The sequence below is a fragment of the Somniosus microcephalus genome, chromosome 17, assembly GCF_052327205.1.
Source record: "Somniosus microcephalus isolate GS21.2 chromosome 17, FLI_Smic_1.0, whole genome shotgun sequence".
NCBI classification, from domain to species: Eukaryota; Metazoa; Chordata; class Chondrichthyes; order Squaliformes; family Somniosidae; genus Somniosus; species Somniosus microcephalus.
Window position 1 is genome coordinate 41,524,939 of NC_141003.1, and position 26,364 is coordinate 41,551,302.

At 44.6% G+C, this 26,364-nt stretch overlaps 1 protein-coding gene across 11 annotated transcripts in view; it reads left to right on the plus strand.

Annotated features, from left to right (window-relative positions):
• The first annotated feature begins 3,483 nt into the window (after nt 1–3,483).
• trmu (tRNA 5-methylaminomethyl-2-thiouridylate methyltransferase) overlaps nt 3,484–26,364 on the plus strand; it is a 41,127-nt gene continuing 18,246 nt past the window's right edge. Inside the window, exons 1-6 of one of the 11 annotated variants that reach the window (XM_086010269.1) lie at nt 3,623–3,692; nt 9,048–9,256; nt 13,564–13,829; nt 15,861–16,026; nt 23,598–23,704; nt 25,087–25,203. In XM_086010269.1, the coding sequence (XP_085866395.1) occupies nt 15,872–16,026; nt 23,598–23,704; nt 25,087–25,203 (379 nt within the window). In that variant the 5' untranslated portion in view covers nt 3,623–3,692; nt 9,048–9,256; nt 13,564–13,829; nt 15,861–15,871. Of the gene's footprint in view, nt 3,693–9,047; nt 9,257–13,563; nt 13,830–15,860; nt 16,027–23,597; nt 23,705–25,086; nt 25,204–26,364 lie in introns of those variants that run through there. The other 10 variants (XM_086010268.1, XM_086010271.1, XM_086010272.1 and 7 more) reach the window with 10 other exon arrangements.

Here is a 26,364-nt window from a genome sequence, read left to right on the forward strand (position 1 = left end):
CAGAAATTGTTCATCCCAGTATGGCATAAAAATAAAACAAAAAAGGTGACTCAACCGTGGCTAACAAGGGAAATTAGGGATAGCATAAGATCCAAGGAGAGGACATATAAATTGGCCAGAAAAAGCAGTAAACCTGAGGATTGGGAGCAGTTTAGGATTCAACAAAGGAGGACAAAGGGATTAATTAAGAAGGGGAAAATAGAATATGAGAGTAAGCTTTCAGGGAACATAAAAACCGACTGTAAAAGCTTTTATAGATATGTGAAGAGAAAAAGATTGGTGAAGTCAAACATAGGTCCCTTGCAGTCAGAATCAGGGGAATTTATAATGGGTAACAAAGAAATGGCAGACCAATTAAATACATACTTTGGTTCTGTCTTCACAAAGGAGGACACAAATAACCTCCCAGAGATGTCGGGGAACATAGGGTCTGATGAAGGGGAGGAACTGAAAGAAATCAGTATTTGTAAGGAAATGGTGTTAAGGAAATTGATGGGACTGAAGGCCGATAAATCCCCAGAGCCTGATAATCTACATCCTAGGGTACTTAAGGAAGTGGCCCTAGAAATAGTAGATGCATTGCTGATCATCTTCCAACATTCGATGGAATCTGGAACAGTACCCATGGATTGGAGGGTAGCTAATGTTACCCCACTATTCAAAAAAGGTGGTAAGGAGAAAACGGGGAATTACAGACCGGTAAGCCTGACATCGGTAGTGGGGAAAATGCTAGAGTCCATTAGAAAGGATGTAATAGCTGAGCACTTGGAAAACAGTGACAGGATTGGACAAAGTCAACATGGATTTACAAAAGGTAAATCGTGCTTGACTAATCTACTGGAATTTTTTGAGGATGTAACTGGCAAAATAGATAAGGGAGAACCAGTGGATGTGGTATATTTGGACTTACAGAAGGCTTTCGATAAGGTCCCGCATAAGAGGTTAGCGTGTAAAGTTAAGGCACATGGGATTGGGGGCAAGGTATTGACTTGGATAGATAACTGGTTGACAGACAGAAAGTAAAGAGTTGGAATAAACGGGTCTTTTTCCGAGTGGCAGGCAGTGACTAGTGGGGTACCGCAGGGATCGGTGCTAGGACCCCAGCTATTCACAATATATATTAATGATCTAGACGAGCGAACTAGATGTAATATCTCCAAATTTGCAGACGACACAAAGCTGGGTGGGCGTGTGTGCTGTGAGGAGGATGCCGAGAAACTCCAGGATGATTTGGACAGGTTGGGTGATTGGGCAGAAGCATGGCAGATGCAATATAACGTGGATAAATGTGAGGTTTTCCACTTTGGTGTCAAAAACAGGAAGGCAGATTATTATCTGAATGGCAATAGATTGGGTGAAGGGGAAGTGCAACGAGACCTGGGTGTCCTTGTGCACCAGTCGCTGAAGATAAGCATGCAGGTGGTTAAGAAGGCAAATGGTATGTTGGCCTTCGTAGCGAGAGGCTTTGAGTACAGGAACAAGGATGTCTTGCTGCAGTTGTACAGGGCCTTGGTGAGACCACATCTTGAGTATTGTGTGCAGTTTTGGTCGCCTTATCTGAGGATGTTCTTGCCATGGAAGGAGTTCAGCGAAGATTCACCAGGCTGATACCTAGGATGGCAGGAATGACGTATGAGGAGAGATTGGGTCGATTGGGCTTGTACTCGCTGGAGTTTAGAAGAATGAGAGGGGATCTCATTGAAACTTATAAAATTCTGACAGGACTGGACAGACTAGATGCTGGAAGGATGTTCCCGATGGTCGGGGAGTCCAGAACCAGGGGTCACAGTGTAAGGATAAAGGGTATGCCATTTAGGACTGAAATGAGGAGGAATTTCTTCACCCAGAGAGTGGTGAACCTGTGGAATTCTCTACCACAGAAGGCAGTAGAGGCCAATTCATTAAATATATTCAAGAAGGAGTTGGATATATTTTTTAAGGCTAAAGGGATCAATGGGTATGGGGAGAAATCAGGGACCGGGTACTGAATTTGGATGATCAGGCATGATCACATTGAATGGCGGAGCAGGCTCGAGGGGCCGAATGCCCTACTCCTGCTCCTATCTTCTATGTTTCTATGCAAGGTTTTAGCTACAATACCCCTAAACACACTTTGATTGCCTATGTCTCAGCTGCTGCCAATCTGCACCTAACCTCTCAGAATTTAGATAAGTGGGATGTCTCCTGACAGGGAAAGAGCGTGCATTCCATATTAGACTAATAGTCTAACTGTGTGGCCTGCTCAGAGTTTGATTTGGAGACTCCTATGCCTGGTGATCTTGCCTGTTTAGCACCTGTCTGGCCAAAACAAAAGTTGGAAATGATTATTAATCAGTTCTAATGAGCACAAAATATAGGCTGACTCTCCAGCGCTGAGGGAGTGCTGCACAGCCAAAGGTGCTGTCTTTCAAATGAGACATTAAACCAAGGCCTTGTCCGTCCTCTGAGGTGGATGTAAAAGATCCCAAGGCACTATTTTGAAGAAGAGCATGGGGGTTCTCCTGAATGTCCTGGCCAATATTTATTGCTCAACTGTGCTGTGTGTGAGACCCTGCTGTGTGCAAATTGGCTGCTGCGATTCCTACATTACAACACTTCAAAAGTACTTAATTGGCTGTAAAGCACTTTGGGATGTCCGGTGGTCATGAAAGGTGCTAAATAAATGCAAGTCTTTATTTTTTATACTCTCAAATTTTTTTTTGAAAATCTCATGGGTATCATCCTTCCCCTCCACCCCACCCCCCTATATCACACCTTTGCTGACGACAAGAGCACATATCATTTTGACCACAGATCAAGTTAGCAGGTCTGGAAACATCATTAAAGGGAGAAGAGTGGTCAGAAGAGCCTCCACTGCGGCTATGCCAAAGGAATCTGATCTAATTTTAGTGACACAATATTTTAATATGAATCATATCTTTAGATCAAGTATTTCTAAAAAAAAAGTTCGCTCACAAATTTTCAAGCCAGTTAAGTTTATTACAGTTCTACATCCACTTCTCGTGATGTTCTTGTGCAACATTAAACACCTTCCTATATGCATTTCCGGTGTTCTGTCAAAAACGGAAAACTCTTTTCAAAAGTATGCAAACATTGCCGAGTTGTGCTGTTTTGCTAAATGAATGTTTTCAGTTTCATTGCTAAATTATGCCGAAAATTCAGCACCGGGTCAGTCGCCTCCGCCGAGACAGGGCAGCGGGGTGAAATGCTCTTTGTGCGGAACATCAGACTCCCTTAAAATATTATTTAAACTATATCATCGGGTCAACTTTAATTCACGACTTCTGTATAGCATGAAGCTGCCAATGTAATATTCCCGGGTACTTTTGCACATTTCGGTATGGGTCTCCGGAGATCTGTGTAGAAAGGGCGGCCATGTGCTTTCACTGCCCAGCAGTGGGTTTTACCCCACGTGGAGGGAGACACTGCAGCCCCTGAAAGCTCGTCCTCTGCCAGCCAGACACTGCCGCCTTGCCGGCCTCCACTCCCAGTTCAAAGGGAGGGAGGTACAAACAGGCGCGGGCCGGACACTATTTTCCGGAGAGAGTTTGCTGGGGGACTGTTTGGATGGCGGCGGTGCGGGGTTAGCCGGGGGAAGAGGAGCGGGATGAGCCGGGCGCTGCGGCGTGTCGTGTGCGCCCTGTCCGGCGGCGTGGACAGTGCTGTGGCGGCGCTGCTGCTTCGGCGCAGAGGTGAGGAGCTGTCACCCAATCGTTACAAATGTGATACACTGGCACAACGTGATACAATGTTACAAATACAACAACTTGTATTTATATAGCGCCTTTAACGTAGTAAAACGTCCCAAGGTGCTTCACAGTAATATTGAAAGACAACAAATTTGATACCGAGCCACATAAGGAGGAATTAGGGCAGGTGACCAAAAGCTTGGTCAAAGAGGTAAGTTTTAAGGAGTGTCTTAAAGGAGGAAAGAGAGATGGAGAGGTTTAGGCAGGGATACAATGTATTCTTCAGGTGATTGTGGGAATACTGGGGTCTGAACATTAAGAGGGTGCAAACTCCTGTCCTTTGACCTGTCAGACAGGGACATTCAGACTTTAGCACAGGGTTTCACCTAGAGTTTTGCTCCATTAGTTTTTAGGACCAGGGAGCCTCAGTAGGTTAAATATTTGGGGTATAGCGTTGGTTTGTGGAAGGATCGGGCTCCAGACCCCAAAGCATAAATGGCCTTTTCTTCTACCATGTTTTCTAATGGAGTGTTTTCCTTCATTAGAGGCTGTTGAAGGCAGGCAGTACTCCCATTGCTGAAAGCACACCATCAATATAAAGGAAGCGAATTCTGTATCACCAGGATGGATTACACAGATCTCTAGTGAGCTGTTGTTGGGGGCAGCAGAAAACCTGCATGATGGTCCCTATTGGTCCTCTACTCTGGGCCCAGTAGAGACTGATGGAGCTTCCCAATTTATTTTTAGTGTACCATGCTCCCACTGACATATATCAGCAACTAAAAATGCTTATATACTTGTTATAGGAACTGTCTTATGATTTACTCCTCAAATCAATAAGGTTCTTGAACATTGAAGTCATAGGTTTATTAAGCATACAGTACATGCAATAGTACAAACATACACTTTAAAAGGTCGTACTTACAACCGCACATGATAGATTGGTTGGGGATCCAATTATGTTACAGTTCTGAGCTCAGTAGCTTAGGCCTTTATGAATCCAAATACTCATTTAAAAACAGCCACTTTTTATACATTTCTCTCACCCCCTCTACAAGATAATTTGCACTTTTCTGCATTGGATAATTATATAAAAATTTAATTACAACTCCATATAAGAATTTAATTCAATAATCCCTTATCAATAACTTTAGTTTTCTTTACTTAACAAACTTTTTTTTCTTTGGGCTAATGAAAAAGAAAGAAAGTCATTCACAACCACCGGATGTCCCGAAGCACTTTATAACCAATGAAGTACTTTTGGAGTGTAGTCACTGTTGTAATGTAGGAAATGCAGCAGCCAATTTGCGCACAGCAAGCTCCCACAAACAGCAATGTGATGATGACCTGATAATCTGTTTTTGTTATGTTGATTGAGGGATCAATATTGGCCAGGACACCGGGGATAACCCCCCTGCTCTTCTTTGAAATATTGCCATGGGATCTTTTACATCCACCTGAGAGAGCAGACGGGGCCTCAGTTTAACATCTCACCCAAAAGACGGTACCTCAGACAGTGCAGGGCTCTCTCAGTACTGCACTGGAGTGTCAGCCTAGATTTTTGTGCTCAAGACCCTGGAGTGGGACTTGAACCCACAACCTTCTGACCCAGAGGCAAGGGTGCTACCCACTGAGCCACAGATGACATTTTTATACTTTTATATCTTCGCAATAGTTTCACTCTTGTTACATAAATTGCTATTCTACCAAGCAAAACATTTAAGTATAAGTCTGTCTTTGTTTCTGTATCATTGATACCAATTGAAAAGGATGATGTATGGCCAGGTATCGTCCTTTGCTGAGCTAACTGTTTACCCACACTCGTTATCAAATAATTAAAGTTCTCTCAACTTATGAATGGAATGTCTTTAGGTTTACTGAAGTGATTAAACTGACCGTGCTTTAGGGACAGCCTTAGTTCAACAGTTCAATGGTCACTGGTTTAAAATTGACTTATACTTCTCTGCTTAACGGGCAAAGGCTAAAGGTCAAAATTACTACAATATAAAGAGAAATCAATAGCAGTATAGCATTAGTAGACAGCAGGGTAGTCTGAATAACACTTTCCTTACAAAATTAATATATATAACACAGAATGACATCAAATAGAAAAAGTTCTATTTCTTTTGCTTCCTGATCGACTCCATTTACATTACTGACTGGATTCCAACAACAACAAAACTCCACAATTGTGGCTCTTGGTTTCTGGCCATATGCCTCCTTTAATGTTTCAGGAAGGTCTGTGGTTAGACTGAGATCCTTTTTGCTCCTTAATGAAAAGCACTCTGCGACATCTTCCTGCATGGGGAGTGCTATAGAAATGAAAGTTGTTTTTGTTGAAATGTGATTAACTAAATTGTTCAGAGCTATCAAATCTGATTCTTCACCCAATCAGGCACTGAAAATTATTGACGTGATACCAAATCCTAAGTAGAAGTCTACTTTATGGAAGTCTAGTTTATGAAAGTGCTGTACAGTTCTAAAATTATTTAAAAGATTTATATTATTTCTAGTTTATTTTTTTTAAGTCAAAGTTCAAATAGAAAAAAGTAGAGCAGAAGTTTTTAATGCTTATTCAAAATCTTAAAAATATGAGGTTAATAGTTAATAAAATTACTCATTTGTGCAGAATTACTGTTGAAGTAAGATTTATTTCAGTGGCACAGTAAATAAGCTGAAGCCTTTAAAGAAAAGTCCGAGGAAGCCTGGTATTTGCTTAAGTTGCTGTTGGTCTAAAGTTTAAATACAACCTTGCTTGGACCCAGAATGTGACGGTAACAAAACATACTGTACCAGTCACATTTGGCTGGAGGATTTGTCGTTCATTAAATTCCCACTTATGTGGTTTGTGCTTTCTTGCCACATGGGTGCTTATTACCGGTGCTGTTGTTATTCTTAACTATCTAATCGTAGCCAGGGAATCACCTGCAACAGCTTCTCTTCCCGCTCCCTCACTGTTACCTCTGGCGTCCCCCAAGGACCTATCCTTGGCTCCCTCCTATTTCTTATCTACCTGCTGCCCCTCGACAACATCATGTACACTGACGACACCCAGCTGTACCTCACCACCACCTCTCTCGACCCCTAATAGCTCCTTATGTGGCCCGGTGTCAAATTTTGTTTGATAACGCTCCTGTGAAGCACCTTGGGATGTTTTACTATGTTAAAGGTGCTATATAAATACAAGCTGTTGTTGTTGTTGCTCCCACACTGATCATTCCTGTCCAGCAATTTATAATGACTAATTAAACACTGTTTACTTATGTTCTGTAGTGGGAAACTCATCACTCACCATTAGTTCTTCACAAACTGATCTCTTCCTGTAATTTTTTAATTAACTGTGGCTACCTGATTGTTTTTATCCTATACTTAGAGATCAATCAGCAAGAAAGTGACAATGAGAAACAACGTTAAACTGGTTGCACTGGTTCTTTATCAACTAGGGCACCACCAGAGGGGGCTCTAGAATAGCCTAATAACATTTCAAGATCGAGACATGAATTTGAAGGAGTGAAATTTAGAGCAGCCAGCTCCCCTGATGGCTCAGCCCGTTAAGTTAGTAGCTTAACATTAAAGACCAGTTTGATTCAAGCTTGGCTGTGTTAGCTGATCTTGGCCAGGGGACAGTAGGGGTTATGGAGGGGAAGATCAGTTACAGTTCCCATTCCTGACTGCTATCCAGCGACCTGTTAATGAAGTGTACATGTGGATATTAGGTAAAGAGAGGATCAAGCTCAGCGTTGGTGCCTTCCACCATTGAATAGCCTGTCAAGACTCACTGTCTAGCTGACACATGAAGCATGGCCACTTCGCTACGATACCAATAGATGATGGAGGCCAGTGAAACCGTTATTTCAAGCAGGGGGGAAAGGCATTCAGGAAAAAATGAAATTTAGAGTAACATATGTCCTTGTTATGCTTTTTTCTGTGCTATATTTGTGACTTTCGAGGTGAAAATGGGATGTCAATATCATAGTACAATGTTGTCAGATCTCTGCTGTGACTGCACAGCTTTCACTGAGATACACTGGTAGGTAACCTGTGGTGGAATAACATTGTGTGAGCTCCAGTGTTCACATCTGAATTGGCATTTTTACATTGTTGCTGGGGTTCTGGAAACATGTCATTCAAACAAAGCTTCAGGTATTAATCATAGAATTACACAGGATTATATAGGATATACGGCACAGAAACAGGCCATTCGACCCAACCAGTCCATGCTGGCGTTTATGCTCCACTCGAGCCTTCTCCCATCCTTCCTCATCTAACTATCAGAATAACCCTCTATTCCCTTTTCCCTCATATGCTTGTCTAGCCTTCCCTTAAATACATCTATACTATTCGCCTCAACCACTCCCTGTGGTAGCGAGTTCCACATTCTCGCCACTCCGTGTCTACTCTATCAAAACCATTCATAATTTTAAAGACCTCTATTAGGTCACCTCTCAGCCTTCTCTTTACAAGAGAAAAGAGACCCAGCCTGTTCATCCTTTCCTGATAGGTATAACCTCGTCTTTCTGGTATCAATCTTGTAAATCTTTTTTGCACCCTCTCCAGTGCCTCCATACCCTTTTGATAATATGGCAACCAGAGCTGTACACAGTACTCCAAGTGTGGTCTAACCAAGGTTCAATACAAGTTTAGCATAACTTCTCTATTTTTCAATTCTATCCCTCTAGAAATAAACCCTAGTGCTTGGTTTGCTTTTGTTATGGCCTTATTAACCTGCGTCCCTACTTTTAGTGATTTGTATATTTGTCCTCCCATATCCCTTTGCTCCTCTACCCCATTTAGATTCTTATTTTCCAAGTACTATGTGACCTCCTTATTTTTCATACCAAAATGTAATACCTTACACTTATCTGTGTTGAAATTCATTTGCCAATTATATGCCCATTCGGCAGTTTATTAATGTCTTCTTGTAATTTGTTGCAGTCCCCCTCAGTATTGACTATTCCGCTCCCCCCACCCCTCCAAATTTGGTGTCATCCGTAAATTTTAAAATTGTATATTTGATTCCAAAGTCTAAATCGTTAATATACATTGTAAGCAACGGTGGTCCCAGCAATGATCCTTGTGCGACCCCACTTTACACCTTCTGCCACTCTGAATAGCTCCCCTTTACCCCTACTGTCTGCTTTCTGTCTTGCAGCCAGCTAGCTATCCATTCGGCTACTTGTCCCCTGACTCCACATGCTCTGACCTTATTCATTAGCCTATTATATGGCACCTTTTCGAAGGCCTTTTGGAAATCTAGATAAATTACATCTACTACATTACCCTCAATGTGTACTCTCTCTGTTACCTCTTCAAAGAATTCAATGAGGTTGGTCAAGCAAGACTTTCCCTTTGGTGCAGGGCTATTGGTGCTTGTGATGCAGTACCCCAATGAGAGTGACTGCCTTCAGCGTGCAGGCCAACCCTGAAAACTCACAAAGGCTGCCCAACAGCCCCAGAAAAGGCTGACCGCTTGAAAACAGCCCTGAGCATAGACCTTATGATGTAAAGACGAGAAGTTAAGACTGAAAGTTCCTCAGAACACTGGCTGATCAAATCTTGAGCTGCAGGTATACCCAACATTCGATCATTTCTATTGCAGGGAAACATAAAGTACACAAAAGGACCATTTGCAGCAGTGTTGAAATAAAAAAATAATGACAGGGTTGTGAGTGCTGAAGGTGTGATTTATTTTCTAGTGGGATCTGAGAATGTGCCCCTCCTCAGAAAATACTGAATTTTGACACTTTATTTGGTACATATTCTTGCATTTTGGAGCCTATTGTAATCCTTCTTTCCCAGACAAAAATAATTTATCCTGGAAAGATTATGAATATTTTAAATATAAAAGTAGTAGTTGCATGGACTTCAATACAACTTTGGTATTCAATTCCTCCCACTGGGAATCCAACCTCCGATCGCAGCCCTGCCTTCGATCCAGTTCCTTTTCTCTCCAGTTTTGAAGGGTCAAACCCGAAACGTCAACTCAAATTTCTCTCCACGGATGTTGCCTGACCTGCTGAGTTTTTCCAGCATTTTCTGTTGTCATCTCCGATTTATCATTTTGGTTTGTGAACTGAAACCCTTTCAGAACACCTACAATAACGGCAACCAACCATGCATTCTACACTCCCAAGACAAAACCGGCTCACTCGTGCACCTGTCGCCGCCCCACTCGTGCACCTGTCGCCGCCCCACTCGTGCACCTGTCGCCGCCCCACTCGTGCACCTGTCGCCGCCCCACTCGTGCACCTGTCGCCGCCCCACTCGTGCACCTGTCGCCGCCCCACTCGTGCACCTGTCGCCGCCCCACTCGTGCACCTGTCGCCGCCCCACACGTGCACCTGTCGCCGCCCCACTCGTGCACCTGTCGCCGCCCCACTCGTGCACCTGTCGCCGCCCCACTCGTGCACCTGTCGCCGCCCCACTCGTGCACCTGTCGCCGCCCCACACGTGCACCTGTCGCCGCCCCACACGTGCACCTGTCACTGTCCCATACACCATGGCAGTCCAGGGTTTCTCTCTTTATTTTTAAGTAATTTCAGGGGGTTAAGGGTGAGTTAATATCATCAAAACAAAACTTGAGAACCAAATTTTGATGATGGATCATGCTGAAACATTAACCTCTCCTTTCCTCCTTCCGATGATGATCAGCCTACTGTGCATTTCAAACATCTCTAACATGAGGCTAGAAATTGCTGTTGGCGGAAACAGTAGATGAATACTTAATGTATTTGTGTGAAACTCCTTTTCATTATTTTAATGCCCCCGTAGAGTAGTAGATAGAGGAATGCATTAAATATTCATCAGTTATTGCCAACAGACACTTTTAGCCCTGCCCAAAGTACCTATTGTAGCTATTTTAAAAACAAATGAAAGTGTATAAATGTGCAGTTTGCAGAAATAGGTCTGGGAGCTGAATGTTGTGCTGTGAGGTGAGCCTGACTGCCTGCCTGCAGCTTGGGGTTTGTAAAGTATTCTACTCTTATCTATGTCACTGCTCACATTTTCCTGTCAATGTTGACCACCCTAATGTGGACATTGCAGAGTTTCACCCCAGCATGGTGACAAAGGGACCTCCACCACAAGTGTTGTTTCCTTCAGTGTTGGTCATGCATTATCTTGAGTCAGAAAAGCAAAATGAAACAAATGGAAAGCAGCTTTCAAAGTTCAGAACATAACTGGACACTACAATTCACCAGAAGTCTATACTGCTCACCACAATAGTACAGTGCAGTAAAACCCTGAATCATTGTGTAATTTTAAAAAGCTCCTATTCCACTTCACATTTTATTTCCAAACCCTAGCAATTCTGCAAGTGCAGTGACAGGAATGCTCAAATAAAGCTAGTTAATGCATCCGCAACAAGGCGCAAACAAAAGTGGCTGCAACTAGTCTGAAGAAAAATAAACCTTCATGTAAGACAACAGCAAGGCATGTCCCAGAAAATAGTTTTGTGGAAAATGAAAAGTTTTTAAAAGCTGTATTTTAGCAGCTTATTTGTTTTATATAAGTTTGGAGACAAACACCAGGTGAACACACCAGTAATTGACTCTCAGAAACTATCTTACATTAAAACTATATTACCTCATAGGGAGAAAGTAATGATTGATTTGTTCTGACAGCCTCCAGTCCTGTTCTCCACCGATCTGATTGGATACCACTTTCCAACCAATCAGATCAGCACTGACGGCCTCCAGCACTGCTGTCCAACTGATCTGATTGCTTAATACTGGAAATCCCCAAAAGCCAAATCTTCTTGTGAAACACAAACAAGGTGACACGTGGATTGAAATGTTGATTGCCTGTTTAAAATGCTTCAGGAGAAGTGTGTGTTGTGGTGACGAAACATAGCATTTGACAGAGTAGGCCATGAGCGTAACAGCCGTGGAACATGTAGAGTGATCTACAAGCAAACTACACAGCTCTTGCCATCGACCAGCACTGCAGAACATTTGGATAATGGGCACCGTTGGGCAAATTATAAAGCATACATCTAATTGATGGAACAAAAATGGAAAATGCTGGAAATACAAGGCCGGTCCATCAGCATCTGTAAAGAGAAAGGACAGGTTTACTTTTCAAATGTAAAATGTTATAATACTATAGCAAGAGCAGGCATTTCAAACTGAGTTCTGCCAAAGTTACATCCAAAAATGTAACCTGTTTTTTCTCTTTACAAAGAGAAGGACCTGCTGTGTATTTTCAGCATTTTCTGTTCCTGTTTCAAATTGCTGGTAGTGGTAGATTTATTTTATTTTAATTTTTGCTACACGGTGCTTGCTTGATGTAAAGACTTCTCATATTTGAAGAGGAAAGTTTATTTTGCTTGATGCAGCGTTCCTTTTATTATTGGCAGCTATTTTGGATTGATTGTATCGGTAGTATATCTGAACATGTGACACTAACTGCAGTATTACCTGTACATTGCAAACTTTTTAAAAATTCATTCTCGGGATGTGGGCATCGCTGGCAAAGCTGGCACTTATTACCCATCCCTAGTCGCCCTGAGAAGGTGATGGGCTGCCTTCTTGAACTGTTGCAGTCCCTGTGTTATCTTTATAGTGGTTTGATACAACCAAGTGGCTTGCTAGGCCATTTCAGAATATAGTTAAGAGTAAACCACATGTGGGACTGGAGTCACACATACACCAGACCGGGGTATGGATGGCAGGTTTTCTTCCCTAAAGGATCTGGTAGATAATGGCAACTAGAATCCACTGTACTGTGCCACTTATTTAATTCAGTCATAATACCCTCAGTGAATTTGGCAGAATAAAAGTCTGCCTCAGGGGGTTAGAATATTGTAGTTTTTCACCTCTTGGCTTGGACTGTTGTCCAGTTCAGCTTGATGGAATGATGGTCTCCTCTGTACTTTTCTTAAGTAAGGTGACTGGACAGTAGTCACCCAATTCTCAGTAAGTGCAAGTTCATGATACAATAGTGCACAACATTTTACACTAAATTATCATTGTTGCTGACCGAGATCAAAAGGATAAGTGGTGGGAAATGGAAATATCACAATAGTCTTGAAGTTGAGGTTAAGTTACAGTGTTGGGGGAATGTTGAGGGAACTTTATTATTTATTATACCTGACTTGAGCATAGCTGAGGCTCTCACTGCAAGTAGAGATAAAAATATTTTTACATTTACTCCATCTTGATAAACAACACATTTATCCCCTTACTGAAGAGAATATGTCACAAACAATGTTTTAAGTATGCCTTTGAAGTGGTGCATTGCATACATACCTTTTTAGTTAAGCTGATATGGAGAATCTTATCTGTTGCATTTGTTAAAAGAACATAACATAAGAAATAGGAGCAGGAGTCGGCCATTCAGCCCTTTGAGCCTGCTCTGCCATTCATTATGATCATGGCTAATCTTCTACCTCAACTCCATTTTCTTGAACTATCCCCATATCCCTTGATTCCATTAATATCCAAAAAAAATCTATCGATCTCTGTCTTGAATATACTCAAAGACTGAGCCTCCACAGCCCACTGGGGTAGAGAATTCCAAAGATTCACCACCCTCTGTGTGAAGAAATTTCTCCTCATCTCAGTCCTATATGGCTTTGACATTTTGTTCTTGATATCCTTTCCTGTTACATACAGCACTGAGTTACTAAATAGTTGATCTTTTATGACCTGAATCGTATTTCTGCTCATTGTTTCAGGTTATGTTGGTCGCAATTTTAAAACTCCTTTGCTCCTTCAAAGATGTGTGGTCTTAGTAACCCGTTCAAACTTTAAAAATGTAAATGCAATCTAATAAGGCTATCAAACAACTCCGGAGCTATTGTGGTGTCTGGTTTACTTTAACATTTCTCTGAATGCAGCTATGAATTCTCAAACTTGTAACCGTTTGCTTTCAGCTCACTTTGGAAGCTGTGTCTGAATCTGACAGTAAGAGAACTGCTTTGGAAGGAGGAGAAATTCTATCGTCTGTCTGTCGTCTACATCCTTGTAGGACTTGAAGCTGAATGTGCCCAAAGATGTTAATTTTTGTGATTATTTAGCAAGTTTGTTACCTCTCTTGAAATGCATTATTTAACAGTGTGCATTGAATGAAAAGTTACATTCTCCACCACAGTGACAAGGCCCAGTGCTTTTAAGCATATAATCAGCAGGGTGTAGAGCTGTAAGTCACTAAGTGTTTGTGAAACTAGTAAAGTACTAAAATCTGTGAGATTGTGGTCATTTTTCTGCCCCATATAAAAATCTATGTGTGTATAATGTACTGTTCCCTAGCCACCGACTCCATCCCTCTCCCTAACATCTGTCTGAGGCTGAACCACACTGTTCGCAACCTTGGTGTCATATTTGACCCTGAAATGAGCTTCCAACCACACATTCGCAGCATAACTAAGACTGCCTATTTCCACCTCCATAACATCGCCCGTCTCCGCCCTTGCCTCAGCTCATCCGCTGCTGAAACCCTCATCCATGCCTTTGTTACCTCTAGACTTGACTATTCCAATGCACTCCAGGCTGGCCCCCCACATTCTACCCTACGTAAACTTGAGGTGATCCAAAACTCGGCTGCTCGTGTCCTAACTCGCAGCAAGTCCTGTTCCCCCATCACCCCTGTGCTCGCTGACCTACATTGGCTCCTGGTTAAGCAACGCCTCGATTTCAAAATTCTAATCCTTGTTTTCAAATCCCTCCATGGCCTCGCCCCTCCCTATCTCTGTAATCTCCTTTAGCCCCACAACCCCCCGAGATATCTGCGCTCCTCTAATTCTGCCCTCCTAAGCATCTCTGATTATAATCGCTCATCCATTGGTGGCCGTGCCTTCAGCTGCCAAGGCCCTAAGCTCTGGAATTCCCTGCCTAAACCTCTCTGCCTCGCTACCTCTCTTTCCTCCTTTAAGACGCTCCTTAAAACCTACCTCTTTGACCAAGCTTTTGGTCACCTGCCCTAATTTCTCCTTATGTGGCTCTTTTAATACTCCTGTGAAGCGCCTTGTGACGTTTTATTACGTTAAAGGCACTATATAAATACAAGTTGTTGTTGTTGACCAACGCGACAAATCTGATTTGGCTATGACTTTTGCCTTGTTCTGAGGAAACCGATGATATGTTCTCTCTATAATGGGTGCAAAGCATTTGTCATTAAGAAAAATGCTCTGAAAAGATTTAATAAAACAAATATTGGCTGTGGTTTTCAGTCTATAACTGGCAAATTGTTGCGCTGTGTAAGTGGCTTCAGCAGCTCTCCCTGCTCTATTTCTGTCTAGTTTACCACTACCGTTGTATTCAATATGTATGTTGTGTGAAAAATTATAACAATGCTTTTAAGGATTGACAAAACAAGCTGGACCAATAAGTGAGTTGTATGAAACAGCTATGGTGATCTGTTTAAATTCAGGCATAGAGCAATGATTAATCAGTGATCAACTTTTTTTTTAAAAGTACAACTTTTCTGAGATTGGACTGGCAGCAAATTTATTCTCGACTGACTGTAGTTTTGAGCTTGTTCAGTGCGGTATCGTACATTTGATCCATGTCCTGTGGATGAGGTATTCTAGCTATCACATTTAGTTTCCATTACAGATCAGGCATTTTGCCAATGAGCCATTCCAGAACTTGCTAACCAGAGTCCTGTTTCTTAAAAGCACCACTCCCTGGCCCCACATGCAACTGAGTACATTGCTTAACCTATTAGATTATAAAGGACAAAACCAGGTTCAAAATACTTGTAAACTGTTGCACAAGTTAAAAGAGTGAAAGTTGTGCTCCCCCCAGTAACTGTGAATCTATCTAGTGACTAACTGAGTGTTCCAGCATGGGAAACATGCTTTTTTGGCCAAACTCTGTCATGGACAGAGGGAGTAAAATTCAACTTTGGCCGGCCCACAAAATGGGCAGTAGCGGACTGGCCGCCGTTATATACTCCACTCCTGATTTTACAAGAATCTATTGTTAGTACTCTATTAGCAGCTTCTCAAAAGTTTAATATTTACGTTGAATACATTTACGTAATGGAGTTGGAAACTATTAATCCCATTGAACCTCTGGAAGTTTTCAGCTGAAGTACGTAATTGCCTTCACAGATTCACAGAGAGTAACTTCTCTTTACTTACTGTATTTTTGGTCATGTTGCAATTTGAGGGTGCACGCTTCTCAAGTTGTACAATAGTAAAAGAAGAATCTAAACTGTTTTCACTAGGCTACCAAGTAATGGGTGTCTTTATGAAAAACTGGGACGTACTAGATGAACACGGTGCTTGTACAGGTGATCAGGACTGTGAAGATGCATACCGGCTCTGTAAGATGCTTGACATCCCTTTCCATCAGGTTTCCTATGTGAAAGAGTATTGGCACGAGGTCTTTAGGTAATACACAAGTTTTCACATTAGTCTTTGCTTTTAAGAAACCTGTATGTAATTACAATTTTGAAGGATATTTTTTTAGTTTCTGTATGGCTTACTAGAGTTGGGTGATGGTGTTTTTACATAGTGATTCTAGGCAAAGTTTCCATTAAAACCTGATCCCATCAATGTACACAAAATAGATAATATGGTATTGACTTGGAGGGGCAGAGCGATGTTTGTCAATGTGCCCAAGCCTTGTACCCTAAGGTGCATTGCAAGAAAGACCACTTGGCACCACCTTAGAAAGTTGCTTACAAATAATGCTTCAGATTAATAAGTACTGCAAAAACGATAGTTATAATCAGGAAGAGGTAAATAAGATTTAAACTGGATGATGAAAAATTTTGAATTGGGAGATCAAAAAACTAATGATTTCTATAATTTTTGTTTAAAAACTTCTTTCATTCTGCAGCCTAACTCTGAGAGTTATTTATGTGGTAAATTCACTGGTCCTACACTCCCTGCAGGGTACTGTGCACAGTGTTGTAGCCCTATCCCTTTCCATGAATTTGCTCTTGTATGTTTTAAATTATTGCTGCTTGTGGTGTTGCAGTGTGCTGTTCCCATTGCCGTGTGCCTTAGATTGATTGGATCCAATTCCACATGTTGGCTGTATTGTCAGAAAAAAAGCACAGAGAGGGAAGGTGAAAGAGTTTGGTGAATAACCCTGAACCTCCCATAACACTTCCTAGCAGCAGCCTCAACCACAAGAGGCAAGAGCCCAAGAACAGGTGCTTGTCAATGTACTCTCAGTTGTGGAATGGTTGCTGGCATGTGGAAACCTTAATGGGAAGGATATTGGCCTAGAAATTCAGTATAGCCACTTTTGGGGCGGTAAAGTCGGGCGGCCGCTAAAGTTTGCGCCCGCCGGAAAGTGGAGGCCACTTCGCCGATATTCAGTAGCTTTGGCCAAGGAGTTCGCTCGAGCGCTAAAACTGGCGTTGCACGGCTATCTTTAGGCGCTAAGCCGGCGGTGCAGACTGATACCGCCGAGGCCGGGCGCAGCGCATGTGCGGTCATGTTTTGATTGACAGCAGACACCCTGGCGCCGGCCAGCTCTTAAAGGGGGAAGGGTCGACTTGGTCTGCTGCCACGCCCTGGATACTGCAGCCCTCCAGCTAGGCCTAAACACTGCTGCTGGAGAGAAATAGCGCCAGGAAGGATGCAGAGGGCCCGTGAGCGAGCGCAGCGCTTCTCTGCTCATGATTTAAAGGTGCTGGTTAGGGCTTTGGAGAAGAGAAGCCATATCTTGTTCCCGGACAGTGGCAAGAAGCCTCCCAAGAGGGTGTACAGGAGAGCCTGGAGGGAAATCGCCCAGAGGGTCACAGCCAACAGCGATGTCCCCAGGACTGGTGTCCAATGCCGGAAAAAGTTTAACGACCTCACTCGGATTGTCAGGGTGAGTACCCTTTCCAGTGTCCTCCTCATCCTTGCATGTGCACCTCACATTATGGGCAAAGGGACCTCAAAGCCCTAATGGCCAGCCCTCATCCAGCAGCTATGGCACTGGCATGAACATCAATTGCACTTTCTGCACTTGACACACTGGCCAAGCTATTCGACCATGGGAGGCAGTGCACACAACAACAGGGCACCACACTGTACTTAGAGGCCGTCCTTTCTCTTGCAGGCCAAGCTGGCCCAGAATCTGAAGAGCCGGACTGTCACCGGGGGAGGCCGTGCCCAGTTCCAGCAGCTCAGTGACCTGGAGGAGCACGTGGGTCGAGTCATGGGTGCCCGGGTGATTGGCCCCGTTGCAATTGGAGATGCCGACCCTGTGCTGGGCCCCAATGGTAAGGACATGACCGTTTGGACCTCTCTCGTTCCCCTTGCGCTTCAGATCTACATCCTTTGCCACTGTCCGACCAATGCGCAGAATGCCATCACTCATGCCTCCCTCGCTGACGCCCTGTCCTCACTCTAAAGCTACTCTTGTGCCTTCCTGCTTTCAGCTGGTGAGGAGGAGGTCCCTGAAGCTGTGAGTGTCAGTCCCTCGGAAGAGGAGGACGAGGAGGAGCAAGAGGAAGGCGGCACATCGGGAGAACCCTCATCCGCGCCAGGGGATGGCAATGGAGGGGACACGTGTTCCCTGGAGGAGAGCCAGGGGGAAGTGTTGCAGGGGAGTGTAGCTCCTGTGCCCAGTGGCGTCCAGCCAAGCGGGAAGGGCCGGCCAGCTCGGCTGCCTTCTCCCCAGAGGGGGGAAGTGTTGCAGGGGAGTGTAGCTCCTGTGCCCAGTGGCGTCCAGCCAAGCGGGAAGGGCCGGCCAGCTCGGCTGCCTTCTCCCCAGAGGGGGGAAGTGTTGCAGGGGAGTGTAGCTCCTGTGCCCAGTGGCGTCCAGCCACGCGGGAAGGGTCGGGCAGCTCGGCGGCCTTCTCCCCAGAGGGGGGAAGTGTTGCAGGGGAGTGTAGCTCCTGTGCCCAGTGGCGTCCAGCCACGCGGGAAGGGTCGGGCAGCTCGGCTGCCTTCTCCCCAGAGGGGGGAAGTGTTGCAGGGGAGTGTAGCTCCTGTGCCCAGTGGCGTCCAGCCACGCGGGAAGGGTCGGGCAGCTCGGCGGCCTTCTCCCCAGAGGGGGGAAGTGTTGCAGGGGAGTGTAGTTGCTGGGCCCAGTGGCGTGCAGCCACGCAGGAAGGGTCGGCCAGCTCGGCGGCCTTCTCCCCAGAGGGAGAGTCCGGCCTCCAGTCCGGAGACGGTCCTCGCCCAGGAGGTGCGCCTCCTTGATCAAATGTCCGCCGACTCGGATCGGCGGCACACCGAGTTCATGGGGGTTGTGGCACGGTTGCCTGAGGCCGTTGAGTCCCTGGCTCATAGTGTGTCCGATTTCGGGGCCTCGCAGGCCAGGGGTTTCGAACAACTCGCGGCAGCACAGGCCAGGGGTCTCGAACAATTCGGGGCATCACAGGACGCGAGTCGGGCCGAATTCGGGGCATCACAGGACGCGAGTCGGGCCGAATTCAGGGCAGCACAGGACGCGAGTCGGGACGACTTCAGGGCAGCACAGGCAGCGAGTGGACAGTTGATCAGTGGTGCCGTGCAGTCACTGGCTGGTCTGATGCGGGCACAGACCAGGGCAGTACGGGCACTCACTGCTGCCACACTCGCTGTGTCACGCATGCATCGCCAGGGCACCCGCCGCGCTGCTGCAGCACAGCGGTCTGGCCTTCACCAGATTGCTGCGCTTGCTGCAGTGCCAGCCCGGCCGAGTGCCAGTGTCTCTGGCGACCAGCGAGCGCCTGCCATCAGCCAGCTTGCCCCCCATTGCTGCAGCCGCCACTGCCACTCCCCCAGCAAAGCTGCGACGAGCTGCTGGAGAGACTGATGCTGCCCAGCCACAGCTGCAGCAGTCAGCAGCCGGCCCCTCGAGGGCCAGAGCTTGTCTAGGCCGACCCCCAAGGGCATCTGCCGTCACGCAATGTGCCCCTCAGGAGCCTTCCCCCAGCCTTGCAACACCCACAGGGCCCAGGTTGAGGCGGAGCAGCAGGTCGTCCAGGGGCCGGAAAAGGCTGGACAAGGACTCGCCCTGTCGGCACACAAAGTAGAGTGTGTTGGCAAATGTTTTTTTATATGGGGGTGGTTGTGCTGTCTATGGGGGGGGTTCTTTTGGTAAGGCCGAGGATGAAGGCAAATGTTTTTTATATGGGGGTGCTTGTGCTGTCTATGGGGGGGGTTCTTTTGGTAAGGCCGAGGATGAAGGCCATTTGGATGGACAAGTTTTGTTATTCCTCCCCAGGTTGTGGGAGTGAGATATGTTTTTGACTTTTTTGGGGGTGTTGTGTGTTTTTGGGTTTCATGTGGGAAGGGCCCTGAGTTTGTTCAATAAAGCTTTTTCTTTATTCAGCTTGTCCATGTGTGATGTTTGAAGTGGTTGTTGCGTTAACCGGCTGAGGGCTTGCGGAGCGGCTGCATTCATGTGCCTTCATTGCCACAAGCCATTCCCTGACAGGGGGCCTAGAAGTGTCGTTCAATAAGCCGCCGACGGACGGCCCTTGGACCTTGTGGCTCCCTCCTGGGCTGGTACTCCTCCTCCTCCTCCTCCTCCTCCTCCTCCTCCTCCTCCTCCTCCTCCTCCTCCTCCTCCTCCTCCTCCTCATGGTCCTCCTGCTCGTCCTCCTGAGGTGGTGGTCCAACGTGAGGTGGCAGTGCCCGAGTCCTGCGGATAGCCAGGTTGTGCAGCATGCAGCAAACGACGACGAACTGGGAGACTCTATCCAGCGAACACTGAAGAGATCCGCCGGAGCGATCCAGGCAGCGGAACCGTTGCTTGAGGACGCCAATCGTTTGCTCTATGATGTTCCTTGTGGCTTGATGGCTTTCGTTGTATGCCTCCTCAGCAGGGGTCCTGGGCGCGCGGAGCGGGGTCATGAGCCATGTACACAAAGGATAGCCTTTGTCCCCGATAAGCCATCCTCTTGGGGGAGGCTGTGCCTGGAACATGTCAGCCACAGTAGTCTGTCGCAGGATAAATGCATCGTGGCTGCTGCCTGGAAAGCGGGCATTGACAGCTAGGATGCGCTGCCTGTGGTCACACACCAGCTGTACATTGAGGGAATGGTAGCCCTTCCGGTTGCGGTAATCCTCGGCATTGTCGATAGGTGCCCGCAAAGCCACATGCGTGCAGTCAATGGCGCCCTGCACCATGGGGAAGTCGGCGATCCTCGCAAATCCGACTGCACGCTGCTCCTGCCTCTCTAGGGTCATGGGGAAGGAGATGAATTGGTGTCTCCTTGTGAAAAGGGCATCGGTGACCTGCCGGATGCAGCGATGCACGGCGAACTGGGAGATGTTAGCTATGTCCCCAGCAGCGGCTTGGAAGGAGCCGCTTGCATAAAAGTTCAGAGCCACCGTGACCTTCACTTCCACCGACAGAGACGTCCTGCACATCAGCTGTGGACGCAGATCTCTGTGAAGCAGCTGGCAGATCTCTGCAACCACCTCCCTTCTGAAGCGCAGCCTCTTAACACACTGCGCGGCAGTCATGGTGAGATAGGACACCTGCTGGCGGTATTCCCTGAGTGGGTAAGGCCTACGTTGCCGACGCCTGATGGCCCCTCTGCGTCTAGGCATGGCTGCCCCTCTCACACAGCGTCTGCGAGCCCTTCGCACATAATGCTGGAACTGAGGGTTGGAACCCCATGCAGCCCCCATAATATACTTGCAAACAGTGAAATCACAATGAGTCAAATTTCCAAGCTCTGGCCAGAAGCCAAAAATACCTCTCCTATGTTGGCCCAAATCAGTAAGGTCTCTTCCTTGGTCTCTGTCCAGAAATCCGTTGCACTAAAGTCATTGCAGCAAAATGGCTGGCCTTTATAGTTCAGTCTAAGTGCCCTTTAATTAGCGCTCCCCGAGGCCCGCAGGGCCTCTGCTGCGTTCCACTTCACAGTTCTTAACAGCGCCACGCCCACATTGGGCGGGCGCCACTGAAGTTCCGGTTTGGGGCGCACAAACGGCGTTGCACGACGAAATGACGTCATAAGTTGCGCGCGCAGCTGAGCGCGCGCAAACACTTTGCGCCGGCGCTAAATGTCTACTGAAGTTGGGCGTAGGCGCAGATCGTTCTGCGCCCGGCCGCTAAGTGCCTAGTGCTCGAGATCTACTCCTCTTATGGTGCTAACGGCTGGCGAACGCAACTGAATTTCTAGGCCATTGTCTTTTATGGTAGGGAGAAGTAAAAGAGATTTAGGGGAACTGATAGGGTAGACAGAGAGAAACTATTTCCACTGGTTGGGGATTCTAGGACATCATCTAAAATTAGAGCCAGGCCTTTCAGGAGTGAAGTTAGGAAACACTTCGACACACAAGGGGTGGTAGAAGTTTGGAACTCTCTTCCACAAATGGCAGTCGATGCTGGGTCAATTGTTAATTTTAAATCTGAAATTGATAGATTTCTGTTAGCCAAAGGTATTAGGGGATATGGGGCAAAGGCAGGTACATGGAGTTAGTTCACAGATCAGCCATGATCTCATTGAATAGCGGAACAGGCTCGAGGGGTTAAATGGCCAACTCTTGTTCCAAAGTATATTTTTCAGAGTCCAACCCAGTTGTAGGCTACATTATAATTCCAGAGAGCAACTGGAGAGGAAAATTAAATGGAGTCTTTCAAAGTGTATATAAAAATATATGGATAGATGACACTTTGAATTTACTGTATTAATTAAAAATGATCTCAGTATTAAATACAACTGTTAAGGGTCAGGTACAAGTAATTGCTTTTTGATTGTAATATATTTTTGGAGCAGTATATAATGCGTTGTGATAATCATTAAATCATCTGACCCATCTTGCACGGAATTACATAGAATATACAGCACAAAACAGGCCATTCGGCCCAACTAGTCTATGCCAGCATTTATTCTCCACTCGAGCCTCCTCCCATCCTTCCTCATATAACTCTATCAGCATAACCCTCTATTCCCTTCTCCCTCGTATGCTTATCTAGCTTCCCATTAAATGTATCTATACTATTCACTTCAACCAATCCCTGTGGTAGCGAGTTCCACATTCTCACCAATCTCTGGGTAAAGAAGTTTCTTCTGAATTCCCTATTTGATTTCTTAGTGACTATCTTGTATTGATGGCCTTTAATATTGCTCTTCCCCACAAGTGGAAACATTCTCGATCCACTCTGTCAAAACCTTTCATAATTTTAAAGATCTCGATTAGGTCACCCCTCAGCCTTAAAGAGACCCAGCCTGTTAATCCTTTCCTGATGGGTATAACCTCCCAGTTCTGGTATCATCCTTGTAAAACTTTTTTGCACCCTTTCTAGTGCCTCTATATCCTTTTTATAATATGGTGGGTGACCAAAATTGTACATAGTACTCCAAGTGTGGTGTAACCAATGTTCGATACAGGTTTAGCATAACTTCCCTACTTTTCAATTCTAACCCTAGAAATAAACCCCAGTGCTTGGTTTGCTTTTTTTCTGGCCTATTGACCTGTATTGCAACTTTTAGTGATTTGTGTATTTGTACTCGGATCCCTTTGCTCCTCTGCACCATTTAGATTCTTATTTTCCAAGTAATATGTGATCTCCTTATTTTTCTTACCAAAATGTAAAACCTCACACTTATCTATGTTGAAATTAATTTGCCAATTATATGCCCATTTGGCAGTTTATTAATGTCTTCTTGTAATTTGTTGCAATCCTCCTCAGTATTGACTATCCCCCACCACCACCCCCCCCCGCAATTTGGTGTTGTCCACAAATTTAGAAATTGTGTATTTCATTCCAAAGTCTAAATTGTGAACAACAGTGGTCCCAGCACAGATCCGTGTAGGACCCCACTTCCCACCTTCTTCATCATCCCTTCCTTCTCCGGTTACAAAGGAGGGTTGAGCTGAGACAATTCTGTTGCATTGTAGCATGACATAACCAAATGTAGTCATGTATTTCAGAAGGTGCCTCAATGCTCTAACTAATCTAAGTAATTAAACTTTTGAGATGATGCAGTGGTGTAAAGTTTCATGTTAGAAAGGCACATTGCCGGAACATGAATGAATTAAAATGTGTTGTTTTGTCTGTTCTTTTCTAGTAATTTAGTAAAGGAATATGAAATGGGAAGGACTCCAAACCCTGATATAATGTGCAATAAAAACATTAAATTTAAATATCTGTTGCAGTTTGCTGTGGAAATGCTGGGTAAGTGCTTATGTATTCCATGGAATGTTGAAAACATGACATTTTATGCATTGTATCAAAAAGTCTAACATGTCTAAGAATTATTAATAATTCAATCTGAAAATGTCCAATAACATACTGGGTTTTATGCACTTCTTACACCTTGTAATTTGGAACTGTTGAAGCAGTAATATTTCAATTCAGCTTTCACCAATTTGTTACGTTTTCCTTAATAAAATGTACATATGTATTACTAATGTTATTTCTTTATAATCAAATGCAAATTATCACTCAATAAACTGGCATTAACTGTGTCACTATCATTAATTCTTTAATATGGATGCCCTTATACATTAATCAAATGAACTGTGATAGTTTTGACTTTACACCTGCTACTTCGTTGTTCTTTTTTTATTAGTTACTATTCGATCTCCTGTGGTGTTTCACACTGGGAGTCACAATCAAGTCAGGTCAGGCAGAGTTACTATGCAGCAGAATAATTGGACTAGGAGGGGGAGGGGGAGATGAGAGAAAAGGGGAGGAAAGGAATGTAGAGGGACAGGGAGCGAGGAAAAGGGGGGTGGGCAGAGGGAGAGATGAGAGCAGGAAAGGGGAGGAGGGAAGGTTTGTTAACATTATAAAGGCCTATCACAGCCTAACTGGTACTGCAGGTACTTGTGAACACTTTCAAAATTGAAAAATATCATCATTGGTAACCGAGTTTTTGCATTTATTTTGATCCTCCCACCAATTCTAATAAGTACTGTACAAGCAGCACCCTGGCGGCAGAAATACAATGCTATCACAGCTGTCATTTATATCTGGGGTGAGTATGTTTCAGTTTGTGCTCATCTGCCCCCAGATCCTGTTTCCCAGGTAACTTGTGGTACTGTGAAGAAAAAGGATGTTAGCCCTAATCATTATTCTTTGAGATTTCTTTTGCCCAATCTTTTCTCCATCATTTCTCCTCTCCTGGGATTGGATCCTGGGTGATTCCAGCCCTCTGGTGCCTCACTTCATGTGCAAACTTAGATGGTCAGTATCTTGGGGGGTAGGGGAAAGTGGGGGACAGGAGCAGAGGAAACTGCTGAGTCAGTCCATCATCACCCGGCATTCACATACATGCACATTCAGCAAGGGATCCATGAAATATGTATCCAGGAGTGGGGACCTACCCAGGTTTGATTTTGCATCTTCCTAACTGAAGGACACTTAAGCCAATTATAGCACACTCCATGCTGGCCTGACTGAAATTGACAATTTTTTTTTTTTTAAAGGTTCCTGATGTTTATACTCCCACTTTAAATATTAAAATAGATAAAGTGTGCATTCCTATGTTTATCAGGAAAGAAACTCGAACGTGTAGCAGTTGTGTAACTATTGCATTCTTGATATTGAGGTAGGGGCAGATGCAATGGCAACTGGTCATTATGCCAGAACATCACAACACGATGAAGAAGTTTTCCAACAAAAATCTATTAGAAGTACTGAAGATATTTTTCATAACCACTGTAAAGATGGTGAGTGAAGGACATTACATTTCCATATTCCTTGATTTATTAAGATATAGGGTTCAATGATGGGAAGTGCTTCTTTGGTCAAAATTCAATTTGAACACCATGTAATAGGAACATGGGAACAGGAATGGGCCATTTAGCCCCTTGAGCCTGTTCCGCCTTTCAATGAGATCATGGCTGATCTGTGACCTAACTCCATATACCCACCTTTGCCCCATAGCCCTTAATACTTTTGGTTAACAAAAATCTATCAATCTCCAATTTAAAATGAACAACTGATCTAGCATCAACTGCTGTTTGCAGAAGAGAGTTCCAAACTTCTACCACCCTTTGTGTGTAGAAGGGTTTCCTAACTTCATTCCTGAAAGGCCTGGGTCTAATTTTTAGACTCTGCCCCCTCGTCCGAGAATCCCCAACCAGTGGAAATCATTTCTCTCTCTCTACCCTATCTGTCCCCCTTAATATCTTCAAAACTTCTCCACATCTAATCTACTTGGGCTGCTCCTGAGGATCTGCACGTACAAATAATTAAACTACACACAGTCGGAGCCAATTGCCAATGTTTTCCATTCAGCTTTCACCAATTTGCTCATTTAAAAACAAATCTAAATACATTTACCACTAGAGTTATTTCTTTATAGTCAATAAACTGGCTTTTACAGTGTCACTATCATTAATCCTCTAATATGGATGTCCATACACATTAATCATATGAGCTGCAATGCCCCTGACGTTATACCTGCTACTTCACTTTTCCTTTTTCTTTTTTAAACATACAAGCATGGCTCGGGTGGCAGGAATGCTACTCTACCAGAGATGTCATTTGTATGTGCGTGGAGTGAGTGCCTTTCCTAAAAGCCAAGTGCTCCTTTACTTTTGTATTGTCTCCCTCTCCATTAAATGCTTTATTTCCTCCCTCACCCTAATGTTGATGCAGGCAGGTACTGTAATTAGAAGATTAGAACTGAACTGCAATTGCTGTTTAAGATGAGACAAAAGGCTGGCCAGATCTAGATAATACTTCTGTAAGAAACTAACTATGAAAAAAAATAGATAAGCAAAAGTCATATACTATACAATAGATTTAGGATGCATTTAGATGGCAAGTTTAGCATTGATGCCGAGCAGTTTTCGCTAAATTTGTGAAGTTTAAATCCAGAGTTA